We start from the raw sequence: 14,032 nt of genomic DNA on the forward strand, positions 1-14,032 counted from the left end.
CACCCCTGTTGAGACAAAACCGCGACTCGTCAGTGAAGAGCAATTTTTGCCAGTTCTGTCTGGTCCAGCGATGGTGGGTTTGTGGCCATAGGCAACGTTGTTGCCGGTGATATCTGGTGAGGACCTGCCTTACAACCGCCTTACAAGCACTGTCCAGCCTCTCTCAGCCTATTGCGGACAGCACTGATGGAGGGATTGTGTGTTCCTGGTGTAACTCGGGCAGTTGTTGTTGCCATCCTGTACCTGTCCCGCAAGTGTGATGTTCGGATGTACCAATCCTATGCAGGTGTTGTTACACATGGTCTGCCACTGCGAGGACGATCAGCTGTCTGTCCTGTCTCCCTATAGCGCTGTCTTAGGCGTCTCACAGTATGGACATTGCAATTTATTGCCCTGGCCACATCTGCAGTCCTCATGCCTCCTTGCAGCATGCCTAAGGCACGTTCACGCAGATGAGCAGGGACCCTGGGCATCTTTCTTTTGGTGTTTTTCTGAGTCAGTAGAAAGGCCTCTTTAGTGTCCTAAGTTTTCATAACTGTGACCTTAATTGCCTACCATCTGTTCCAGCAGTTGTGTCTTAACGACCGTTCCACAGGTGCATGTTCATTAATTGTTTATGGTTCATTGAACAAGCATGGGAAACAGTGTTTAAACCCTTTACAATGAAGATCTATGAAGTTATTTTGATTTTTACGAATTCTCTTTGAAAGACAGGGTCCTGAAAAAGGGACGTTTCTTTTTTTGCTGTGTTTAGGTTCAATGTTAGATAGCTAGCTAACATTAGGCTTTAACTAGCAATGCAAATGAATTTCTGATATACAACCAATATTACTGCACAGATCATACACATAACGTTAGCTAGCGAGCCAGCCAGCTACCATTAGCTAACAGTATGCTTTAACTTGCAATGAAAACGATTTTCTGACAAAATTAGAAACGTATAATATCTGAAAATGTATGTATGAAGCCCTTTTTACATCAGCAGATAGTGGATCATACTTTGGCTTCCCAACATAAGAGGTTATATAAGACATCATTAGTATTGTAAATGTATTCTTCTGACTGTATTTATTTTGAACAGAGAGAGGTCGAAGGCTCATGGTTCAACAAGACAGCCATAATATTCTGGTTTTAAATTGAATCATCGATGCCTTTTAACTTGCCTTTTAACTAATTTGGCATCAAACTGGTATATTTAGCCCAGGCAGGCCTTGATGGAAGCGCCTCAAGTCTCTCTTCTCTCCCCCTGTGTTGACCCGTTTAGGGCAGGTTGAGAATGCAGCTCTGATGCTTTTCTACTTCTCCTCAGAGACCAGGTATCCCCTCTAGCCATACATTGCAGATACTGAAAGTCTGTTGGAAGACATGTTGTAAAAACACAAGCTGAGCAGCGGGGAGTTTGTGTGTGTGTGTGTGTGTGTGTGTGTGTGTGTGTGTGTGTGTGTGTGTGTGTGTGTGTGTGTGTGTGTGTGTGTGTGTGTGTGTGTGTGTGTGTGTGTGTGTGTGTGTGTGTGTGTGTGTGTGTGTGTGTGTGTGTGTGTGTGTGTGTGTGTGTGTGCGCGTGCGCGTGCGCGTGCGTGCGTACATATGCATGTATCCACGTGTGTATTTGTGTGCGTCTGTGTGTGTGATCTGGGAGCTATCAGAAGCAGTTAGAGGGCATACAGCACTTGCTCTTTTTTCATTCTCCTTCTCTCCTCTCCTCCACACAGCCTGCGGCCTGCCCTCCTTCCATCCCTCTCCTCCTGATACATTCATCCTGTCAATGCTAAACATGTAGTTCACGGGTTCTGGATCAATAGCGCTCGGCAACCATAACTAGGAGATGTCTCGGCCTCCACCAATCGGCTGTAATGTGATGGCAGTTGCTAAGGAGCCTGGTATATGGTGCAGACTATATTTTATACATGAGGTTTGAGGGTTTTGATGTTGTTGCTGCCCACACTAAGGGGCCCCGTGTGTGTTGTAGTAATGGCCAGCAGAATGGATATGTGTCCTCTCTGTGCCCTGAAATCATGTTTTATTACACTGAGGTCGTTATGATCTGTGTTAAGCTGATTTATTTCTCTATGTCTGGAGAGTGGGTCAGAACAGGAGCTCCCAACTTGTGGTCCGGGGACCCCCGGTGGTCCGCAAAGATGACCTAGGGGGTTCTCGTTAAGGTATGATCCAAAAATAAGCTGTTTAACGCTCATACACATACATGTGTCAACTCGTGGGAGAAAAAAAAGAAATTCGTCCTGTTTGCCGGTGTGTGAAATGAGAGGTGTAGCTGTGCAGTGGGTCAGTGGGCTTTAAAGTTGTCTGTCTGTCTGTCTACATGGGCTTTGCTTTGTCATGGCAACTTATTTGGACTTGAAAATTCAAGGCTCCAATTCTGATTATTTGTATATATTTTGTCCTTGGCTTAGATAGATTTGCGCAACAGACTGTGCTTAATCCCTGGAGATATTTATGTGTTCGTTCCAAGACACACACATGCACGCACGCACATACGTCACACGCATGCACACACACACACACACAAACACATGCGTGCAAGCAGGAACTCCCACGTACACACACACACACACACACACACACACACACACACACACACACACACACACACACACACACACACACACACACACACACACACACACACACACACACACACACACACACACACACACACACACACACAGACAGAGGAATACAGCCTCCTATCATTTGAGCGGTACTACTGTCTGTACTAACCCAGTCTGTAGATTACCTCAGTTCTCGCTATATCTCAGCGAGTCAGAGCTGGGCTAACAGGCCAGACTCCAACACACATGTGGCTTGAGTTAGCTTCTCCCGGGATAACTTTAGGACTTGGTTCATGCTGGAAAATGTCTGCTCTGCTTGTGTGTGTGGAAGTTATGTCTTATTTGTTACATGCTATAGGGTTATGCTGCTCTAGCTCCTCCTTACTACAGGTGCTCCCACTGTGTCATCATGTCAGCTGTACAAGGTCTGGAATGTGGCAGACTATGACTCACTCTCTGTTTTCCATCTTTATTGCGGTCTTTTCCCCACTCTCTCTCTCTCTCTCTCTCTCTCTCTCTCTCTCTCTCTCTCTCTCTCTCTCTCTCTCCTCTCTCCTCTCTCCTCTCTCTCTCTCTCTCTCTCTCTCTCTCGCTCTCTCGCTTTTTTTTTTTTTATCTTGCTCTCTATCTCCCCCCTCTCTCCCTCTCTCTGCTGGTAATGATTTGTGTGCTGCATGGTCCAGGTCTTCAGTGCACACTCAGACAGGCTCCTGACCCGCTCTTCCAATAGGCCTCCTCTCCTCTCCAACCTCGCTCTGCTCCAGCTATCCCTTCCTGTCTCTCCACGCCATTGCCACCCCCCACTCTCTTCCCTCTTGCCTATGAGCAATTACAGCACATTTATCTCTCTTCCCTGCTTTCATCTGATCCCCCTGCTCGCCAAGGCAGCGGTGGAGGGAGGCGGCAGCTGGGCCCATGGGTCGGTCGTTCCCCGCTCCCTCCCAGTTCCCCGCTCCCTCCCGGTTCCCCACTCCCTCCCAGTTCCCCTCTCTGCGGCGGAGGAGAGGAGTGCGTGCAAAGCCGTTTAGGGGAAGGAGAGCTGGAACATCAGGGGGTTGGCACAGGCCCCTGTATGAGTCTAAAACTCATTGGAACGTGGAATTATCCCCCCCTTTCATTGCCTCTCTCTAATTCTCTGAAGTATTTTTTTCCTCCCTGTCCAAGTCTCTTGCTGACTTTAAGGAATGAGTTCCAAATGAGGGGCCTGTCACTGCTGCTTCTGCTCCCTTGCCTCCTTCCTGGCTGGTTGTCTGTCTGTGATGGAGCTCAGAGTCAGACTCAGGGTGTGGTACTGCCTTCAGTACCTCAGTCTCGCTCCAGGTCTCTTACAGTAAAACCGCATGTGACTTTCCCCTTGGCCCCATTCCAGTGTGTGTGTTTTTGTCCCCCACGATGAAATCGGAGAGGGGACTGTGTATCTGTCTCCATTCGTTCGTATGTTTGTTTGTACATTAGTCACATGCGATATCTCAGACAGCACTGGCCCGATTTTTACGAAACTTGGGTGAATGATGCGGCTTGCCATAGAGATCCATAGAGATTACACTGATCGGCCAGATGGTGGCGTTATAACAAGAGATTGAAAATGTTAACTTTGAAATGTCATGCCCCTCACCCCTTTTTACCTAAAGTCATGAAATTCGGTACATAAGTCCCGCTACTCACAAGTAACAGATTTGCCTCAGGGACCTGTAAGGTCCACCATGATGAATTTTCCACCATTTAGAATTTTGTGAAAAACACTTACAACGCTACTCTTCTGGCACCTAATGACCGATCTGCACAAAACTTGATATGTGTCATCTATGGACAAAGGTCTATCAATGCAATATTTTCAAGACTAGTACCTAAGACCACATGGCTTATTGACCAATAAAAATTCATGTGGGCGTTGTATGGCACATAAATGCATATAAATCAATCAAGGATATTCGTATTGAAACACAATTTGGTACACATCTTGCAAACACTGTCAAGACTCAACATATGCAAGAACATTCATATTGTCCACACGGTGCCACTATAACAAGCACATGTTTATATCTCTTGATCCTTTTGACTCAGAGTGCTGAAATTTGGCGCACATGCTCAAGGAAATTAGTCTAGCTAACCCACGCTAACCCACGCAATATCTCAGACACCACTGGCCCGAATTTGAAGAAACTTGAATGAATGATGCGTCTTGCCATGGAGATCCAGCATTTACAAAATTGATAGGCCCAAGGGGGGTGCTATAGTAATCAACTGAAATTCCAAACATTGAACAAGAAAATCTCCTGTCCCATTTGAGGTTGAATTGTTATCACTAATTGGGCCAAGGAGGGAGCTGCATCATTCGTGGGGGAAACGTGTTAACTGTTGCCTTGTTTTTTTTTTACATGTAAAGGAAGTGTAAGGAAAGGATACTGATAGTAAGACAGTAGGGTAAATCCATTTAAATTCAATCCCTTTTTGACAGTAGCCCTTTTGATTTGAACAAAACCCTCCATATACAGTGCATTCGGAAAGTGTTCAGACCCCTTGACTTTTTCCACATTTTGTTACGTTACAGCCTTATTCTAAAATTGATTAAATAGTTTTTTCCCCTCATCAATCTACACACAATACCCTAGAATGACAAAGCAAAAACTGTTTGTAGAATTTTTGCAAGTTTATTGAAAATAAAAAACGGAAATATCACAATTACATAAGTATTCAGACCCTTTACTCAGTACTTTGTTGAAGCACCTTTGGCAGCGATTAAAGCCTTGAGTCTTGTTGGGTATGACGCTACAAGCTTGGCACACATGTATTTGGGGAGTTTCTCCCATTCTTCTCTGCAGATCCTCTCACGCTCTGTCAGGTTGGATGGGGAGCGTCGCTGTACAGCTATTTTCAGGTCTCTCCAGAGATGTTAGATCGGGTTCATGTCCGGGCTCTGGCTGGGCCACTCAAGGACATTCAGAGACTTGTACCCAAGCCACTGCTGCGTTGTCTTGGCTGTGTGCCTAGTTGTCCTGTTGGAATGTGGACTTTTGCCCCAGTATGAGGTACTTTAGGGCTCTGGAGCAGGTTTTCATCAAGGATCTCTCTGTACTTCGCTCCGTTCATCTTTCCCTCGATCCTGACTAGTCTCCCAGTCCCTGCCACTGAAAAACATCCTCACAGCATGATGCTGCCACCACCATTCTTCACCGTAGGGATGGTGTCAGGTTTCCTCCAGACATGACGCTTGGCATTCAGGCCAAAGAGTTCAATCTTCGTTTCATCAGACCAGAGATTCTTGTTTCTCATGGTCTGAGAGACTTTAGGAGCCTTTATCTAAGGAGTGGCTTCAGTCTGGCCACTCCACCATAAATACCTGATTGGTGGAGTGCTGCAGAGATGGTTGTCCTTCTGGAAGGTTCTCCCATCTCCACAGAGGAACTCTGGAGCTCTGTCAGAGTGACCATCGGTTTCTTGGTCACCTCCCTGACAAAGGCCATTCTCCCCTGATTGCTCAGTTCGGCCGGGTGGCCAGCTCTAGGAAGAGCCTTGGTGGTTACAAACGTCTTTCATTTAAGAATGATGGCGGCTGCTGTGCTCCTGGGGACCTTCAACGCTGGAGAAATGTTTTGTGCCTTGACACAATCCTGTCTCGGAGCTCTTCGACCTCATGGCTTGTTTTTTTCTCTGACATGCACTGTCTACTGTGAGACCTTATATAGACAGGTGTGTGCCTCTCCAAATCATGTCCAATCAATTGGATTTACCACAGGTGGACTCCAATCAAGTTGTAGAAACATCTCAAGAATGATCAATAGAAACAGGATACACCTGAACTCAATTTCGAGTATCATAGCAAAGGGTCGGAATACTTACGTAAATAAGGTATTTCTGTTTTTTGTTTTGAATACATTTGCAAAAATTCAAAAAACGTGTTTTTTGCTTCATGATTATGGGGTATTGTGTGTAGATTGACGAGTGGACATTTTTGGGGGAAACATTTTAGAATAAGGCTGTAACTTAAGAGAATGTGGAAAAAGTCAAGTGGCCTGAATAATATTCGAATTTACTGTATATTTGCCCATTGTATAAGTGCTCAGAAAGTTACTTTGGACCTGAATGCCAAGAGATAAAGGTGCTCAAAGTCTCAAAGCCTACTCCACCATGTTTAGTTTATTTATGTATTATTTATTTATTTATACCCCACCATACCATGGGACATCTGTCTTCATCACTGGAAAATATACGGTTGAGATTGATATCGTTTAAAAGCTTACAAACAGGGTTGTCAAACTATTTGTTCATTTCTGGAGAAAAATAGAAATTGTAATTTTTTAACCTTTGACGTCAGTTACCTAAAAACACATAAAATAAATATAAAAATCATATTCCCAAATGTGCCCGCCAGCATGTGAGACACAACATGCTCTTTAATACAGGGTGGGTGTCATGCTGATAAATATACTAAAAAAATTGTGGGAATAAAATGTACATTTTAACTTTCAATTGGTACCATAAAATATGGTTGGAGTGCCACAAATTCAAGAATGTCGACTTGAATGGGAAAATCTGTTGTTTTAAATTATACTGTCAATCCCCCATAAGAAATGATAGATAATAGAATAGGGATGGCCATTTAAGTTCATATTCAGCAGTGGGTGGACTGGCAGTCGTCTTTGTGGTAGTTCATTCTATGAATTATATTTCTATAATTTAAATGACACCCACCCTATATTCAAGAGCATGTTCAATCGATGACGGGCACAACACAAACACCTCAGATGATGTGTAATAGGGTCTAAGCTACAACGTTATGCGAATATGAAAGAAATTGGACTTTTGTTTTTAGATCATTTACGTTAAAGGTTAAATTGTATATTTTCTTAAAGAACTAATACAATATTTTGACAACCCTGTTTGTGAGCTTTTAAAGGATATCAAACTTAACCATTTATATTGTCCAGTGATGAGGACATGGATATCTCATGGTATGGTGGGGCATGCAAAATGTGTCAACTTTGAGCACCTTTATCTCCTGAATGTTTCAATGTAGTGGTGTTATTTTGTGATTAATAATCATCATTATACTATGATATGCTAATGAAGCTAGGTTTGATTTAAGTGAATGTAGATCTCAGAGCTCTAGGGGCTGTTCCTTAGCAGTGGTTGGTTGTGTGAGAACTGAGAAGGGGAGCAGAGCATGACATTTTCACAGCTCCAGAGGGCCAAGAGTGTCTTGCCCACTCAACTAAACATGAATAGGATACATTTTCCCAGAGACTGAGCCAAGCTCACATCACTTACAGTCTATTTGCCCTCCGCTCCCACCTTAGAGCACACATTTGAGTGTGCTATCTGCCCAAACACACACACACACACACACACACACACACACACACACACACACACACACACACACACACACACACACACACACACACACACACACACACACACACACACACACACACACACACACACACACACACACACACACACACACACACAGACCCTGGCATCGTTAGAGCAGTTACAGCGATTGTCGATTGTGTAACACTTTCTTTCAGTCACGACATCCGCTCGCTCAGTCAAATGTGAGACTGGGAGGCAGGGGAAGCAGTACCATTACCAGAGCTGGTACCAACTGCTCTCTGGCAGGAGGGCAGACAGCCTCACGCCATGGCTCACTGCACTGCTGCCTCTCTGACCGGAGTCAGGACAGGTCACTATCATCGTGCAAGCCAGGGTGGCACAGCAGGACACGGCACAGAGCAGCATGGACTGGAGCACAGGGCCAAGCACTCAGGTTGAAGCAGATGGGGACATCATGGCAGACAAGGGTGCGCTGATTCTATGGTGAAGATGCACAACCACTATGGATACTGCAGATTCTTTCTGCTGATCTAGTCAGAGCCAGTCTTCTAGTGATTTGTGTTTTGTTGTCCTTTCCTGTTTAGGGATAGTCCACCACCATGTTAGTAATGCTCTCTCTCTACAGCCTCAGTGGGCTTTACCCAGAAGAGGAAACCTCAAGAAGCTTAATGCCAGTGCTTACAGCAAGTGGTCTTTGCCAGAGCAGACTCATGCCCTAATCCTCTACGTTAGAAGAGAGGACAGGGGTATAACTAGATTTTCTGAGTGGGCCCTGTCTCTGGCTCAGTCCCTTGTCTCTCCCTGTTATCTAGCCATCAGAGAGGGGCTGCAGTACGCTAATATCAGTAGTAGCAGGAAGAGCCCTTTGTGCAGTGAGCCAAGTGAGAGCCTGGGGAGGGGAAGGAAAGAATTGGAAGAGAGGAAACAACATAACCTCATCCCGTGCCCTGCCATACCATAGCAGGCCACTTCCTCCCGGTGCGTGCAGCTACATTAAATAGCTCCGTCGGAGAGAGTTGGGTCTGGACCTGCTTAACATGCACGCTCTGCTTAACATGCACGCTTAAGCTCTGCACTCTCACAATGATTCTTAATGAATATCTCTGTGTATCGCCACTAACCATCGACAAGCCAGGTAACAGCCCTGGGCGGCCGCAGAGGAAGGAATCGGAAATGTAGCAAATGTGTGTTGTAGTGTTGTGCGTTTGAAGAAATCCCTTCTTCCTCTGTCTTTTTCTCTCTCCCCTTCTCTTTTTCCCCCGGCTTGATTATGTAAGAGGATATGTTACTTTCGATAGAGTACCGCTACATTAGTCCCCAGAGAGCTTAAAAGATTAAAGGAACCACTAAAAGCATTTAGGGAAGTGAAGGGGAAGTTTGTGCATGAGGGGCTTTGGGTTGGAGGAAGAGGCTTTTTTCTTCTTCTTCGTCGTCTTCCACGGCAGGCAGCAGGTTTAGCGGAAAATTGGAGCCGGGGCTCAGGCTTTGTAGTGGAGGACTCTGGAACATCTGGGCTGATGTAGCTGAGAAAGGAGAGGAGAGCGACGCTCACCCCCCCCCCCCCCCCCCCCCCCCCCCTGTATAATCCTGTTAGTACGCCCAAGGCGCTGGCTGAGTGTGTGGGGACTGGGGAGGCATACACACACACACACACACACACACACACACACACACACACACACACACACACACACACACCACACACCACACACCACACACTACACACACTCTCCAGGAGATTGTGCTCTCTCTTTCTCTCTCCCACTGCAGGACATTGTGTGCCTCCAGCTGGGAAGCATCTGTATAGTTAGGCAGGCAGCTTGGGGCCTTCTCTCTCAGCCTTCTAAGCAGCTCCTCTCCTTGGTTCCTCTGGGATGAAGGCATTTAACAGGGAACAGATGAGAAAGAAAACATACTTCTCATAGCATTGAATGGCATGATTTTGCCAGGGTTTAGATTGTCCTCTTCTCATACCCCATCAGGCAGCAGTGTACTGTAGTGCCCGGTGTACTGAGCCATGCATTAAACAATGTTCTGTTCTTTCTCACATGATTCTACTCTACTAAATTCAATTTTAATGATCTTATTTCATGATGTGTTTAATTGGTAAGATAAAATCCCAAAGCGGCAGTAGATAACCTTTTGATATCTACAGCAAATGCTCATTACCCTCACACGCACTAACAGAGTAAAACTATTCTACACACTAACGCAGACTAACAGCATGGTCCACGCTCTGTGTTTTCTCTCTCTCTCTGTTGTTGTTGTGCATCATGCTCTAGTCTCTTGCTAATGCACACCAGGCTGTGGATGGATTGGGGTGCTGTGGGTTTTGCTGTTCTGTGGTGATTCAGGCACAGTGCTGGCCGCTGGGCATATAGCCAAGCGTGTGCATGTGTATGTGGGAAGGGAGCGGGCAGGGAGGCAGGCAGACTGTCACTAAGCATTACAGGCACCGTGGACTCCCTGTGCACGACACGAGGTCTGGATGAGGAGCCAATACAGCACAGCCTGAGGGGGTCCTGGGGTTATACTCACACCCCTCCCCCTGTATAAATGTGCAGATTGTGTTTTACTGTGTTTATAACATCCCCAGTGATGACATAAGCCCACCTGACAAGAATTCGCTGCGTAGGCCTTGAAATGGAACCCAACCCGTGTGTATGGTTCACATGTGTTTACGCTTCGTTTGTTTGTTTTTGCAGTCTGGAGAGAAAATTAGTCCCTTGAAGATGAATTTGTCTTTAAACGTTGGAGCCTGGTGAGGGTATTGCCCCAAATGAACCCACATTTTGGGTCTGAGTGTGCTTATTGCTGTAACATATAACACATTGTTAGGCTTTTCTTTACAACATTGCAATTTATATTTGGCTTTTATACCTGAGAACTTGAAACTGCTTTACAATAATATACCATGTACTGTCTTTCACTGCAATGCATTCTATCTTGTCCCAAATAATGCCTCTCTGGTTCTCCGTGGATAGTAACTCATTTTGGTTATGATTCATTCATCATGTTTGTAGCAACATAAGCTGTTTCTGTGTAGCGATGGATGGATTGCTTTTCAACAGAGTTGTTGCTGTTTCATGTTGGGTTGCAAAATGTGGATAATTCCTCTGGGATAAAGGACCCTATTATAGCTCTGGCAGATATTTCACACCACTGTCCCAGATGACATAATTCTATACACAAGCAGCAGTGTGTGTGTGTGATCCTGACCTGATGTGCTACTAAGGAGATTGACAGAATGTAAACACAACCAGGGTGGCCCGCTGACCCCATCTGAGCTATGTGTATGTGGCCATTTTTAGACTTCTTCTTCTCTTCCACTACAGTATAGAGAAGACTAGTGGGGCTGGCTCGTCATAACCCATTCCCTCAATGCTTGTATGGTGTTTGAAGATGGCATAGTGGACAGTAGAGCAATAATGACTTTTCCTTTTGACTTTTTGAAAGTTTAAATTATAAGAACGAGTCTGGAGGATCAAAGTTTAGCTTAATCTGATCTGATATGTCCATGACAGCCTTTGACTGAGGAGTGGCTTCTGTCTGGCCACTCTACCATAAAGGCCTGATTGGTGGGGTACTGCAGAGATGGTTGTCCTTCTGAAAGGTTCAGAAGACCTCTGGAGCTCTGTCAGAGTGACCATCGGATTCTTGGTCACCTCCCTGACCAAGGTCCTTCTCTCCCAATTGCTCGGTTTGGCCGCCCGGCAGCATTAGGAAGATATTTGGTGGTTCCAAACTTCTTCAATTCAAGAATGATGAAGGCCACTGTGTTCTTGAGGATCTTCAATGCTGCAGAAATTCTTTGGTACCCTTCCCCAGATCTGTGCCTCAACAAAATCCTGTCTCGGAGCTCTACAGACAATTCTTTCGACCTCATGGCTTGGTTTTTGACCTGACATGCACTGTCAACTGTGGGTCCTTATATAGAAAGGTGTGTGCCTTCACAAATCATGTCCAATCAATTGAGTTTACCACAGGTAGAGTCCAAGTTGTAGAAACATCTCAAGGATGATCAATGTAAACCTGAGTTCAATTTCGAGTCTCATAGCAAAGGGTCTGAATACTTGTGTAAATATGGTATTTCTGTTTTTTATGTTTAATACATCTGATAAAATTTCTAAAATCCTGTTTTCGCTTTGCCATTATGAGGTATTGTGTGTAGATATTTAATACATTTTAAAATAAGGCTGTAACGTAACAAAATGTGGAAAAAGTCAAGGGGTCTAAATACTTTCCGAATGTACTGTATGTAGTTGATTTTATTCAAATACTTAGGGTGTGTCTGTCTACAGTATACATGGAAAAATAAGTTTAAACATTTCGACCAATCGATTGGTCGGTGAGAACAGGACGACTCTCGGTCGACCAAGATTTGCTTTTGTCGGGGACAGCCCTAATTCAGACTACTGAACAACTGCGTCCAACAGTACATATTCAGTAAAACGCACATGTCAGCCCGCTTGGAGTACTCATGCCATAAGAAACAAGATTTTCTGGTCTGATGAAACCAAGGTTGAACTCCTTGACCTGAATAACAAGCGTCACGTTTAGAGGAAACCTTGCACCATCCCTACGGTGAAGCATGGTGGTGGCACCATCCCTACGGTGAAGCATGGTGGTGGCACCATCATGCTGTTTTCAGCGGCAGGGACTGGGAGACTAGTCAGGATCGAGGGACAGATGAACAGTGCAAAGTACAGAGAGATCCTTGATAATGGATTAGTCCACTCAGACAGGTGCAAATCAGACACATGTCTTGTGCACCATGAAAAATGTATAAATAATTGTGACTGCTCGACTAAAGAAATCTTGGTCGACCAACAGTCTATCGACCAAACAATCGACCAGTCGACTAAACGGGGTCAGCTTTTTTTTTTTTGTGGAAACAAATGTAAAATGCCTTGCTAGAGATCTATGGAGAAATCACAAAGATACTATACTTTATTCATATGAAGAGTGCAGCAACTACAGGGAAAGATCAAGAAAGGGCTTTAATGAGGTTAGAAAGAAAGAGCTCTGTTACATAGGGCATAAAACAGTGAGCCAAGGAGAGAGAAAAAAATATGTTGAATGAAGAGGGAAGATTAAGAGGTTGAGGGGAGGGAGAGAGAGGGGGGAGAGAGAGAGAGAGAGATGGGAGGGAGAGAGAGAGAGGGGGAGAGGGGTTGGGCAGAGAGGAGGAGGTTGGTACATTAATGTATGTAGTCAGAGTCGAGGACAGGAATAGGACAGAACGCCCTTCTTACTGCCATCTGCTACTAGTGATGAACACAGCTGAAGTCCATCTGAGGAGAGGTCCTGTCAGCCTGCCAAGCCTGCTGCACCACACACACTCACTGCATACCGTGCACACCACACCAGAGAGAGAGAAAGGGAGCGAGAGAGACGGGGGAAGCATAGAGGATAAAGAACAGCAGGAGAAAGAAGAAGCTGGTGCTTTGGCTGTTTTCTAGCTGTGTGACTTATTGTGTCGCTGTTGCTGTGTGATTCCTTTTGGAAAATACTTATTGACTTGTTCCCTTCCCGTCGGCACACTGAATCATCCAGGGACAGCAGACGGAGGAGGCAGGATGATCAAGTCCAGTTGGTTCTATGTCAAGTTCAAATACAATGAAAAGGTAAGTTGATGAGCTGTTGGTTTCTGGTTTTCTTCCTATTGGCCTCTGGCCAAATGTAGTGCACTATATAGGGAAAAGAGTACCATTTGAGACATAGCCTTAGCTTTTGACCTTTAGCATATAGCCATAACTTATGTCCCTAGTGGGATGTTTGGCACACTTTGTTGTTGCTGACAATCCTGCTTTGACAACACAGGGGAGAGGAATGTCTTTATTATTTAAGTTGCTCATACTTTATTCAACATAATGTCTTACCAGCATTTTCAGACCATGAATATTCTATCGTTTTTTCAGTGTCTCTGTCAAGGCTGTGTTTTAAATTCAGATTTTAACATGTTAGGAAACGTGAAAAGTGTGGCTAAATAGGGATATGGTTTATGGAATTTTGCCCACAGGAATTTTGGCTTGAGATATGTGTCCATAGCTTGAATTGTATTTATTTATATTGATTCCACTTTCATCCAATTTCAATCTCTCATAAACCCACTTATTTTTCAG

General features: G+C 44.8%; 1 protein-coding gene across 9 annotated transcripts in view; it reads left to right on the forward strand.

Annotated features, from left to right (window-relative positions):
- The window catches only part of auts2a (activator of transcription and developmental regulator AUTS2 a), a 503,450-nt gene that overhangs the window by 175,715 nt on the left and 313,703 nt on the right, over positions 1-14,032 (forward strand). Inside the window, exon 1 of one of the 9 annotated variants that reach the window (XM_071330280.1) lies at positions 13,161-13,534. The exons of the other annotated variants lie outside the window; for them this stretch is intronic. Within the exon in view, the coding sequence (XP_071186381.1) occupies positions 13,487-13,534 (48 nt within the window). The 5' untranslated portion in view covers positions 13,161-13,486. Of the gene's footprint in view, positions 1-13,160; positions 13,535-14,032 lie in introns of those variants that run through there. 9 annotated transcript variants of the gene reach the window in all.

The sequence above is a fragment of the Salvelinus alpinus genome, chromosome 1 (assembly GCF_045679555.1).
Source record: "Salvelinus alpinus chromosome 1, SLU_Salpinus.1, whole genome shotgun sequence".
NCBI classification, from domain to species: Eukaryota; Metazoa; Chordata; class Actinopteri; order Salmoniformes; family Salmonidae; genus Salvelinus; species Salvelinus alpinus.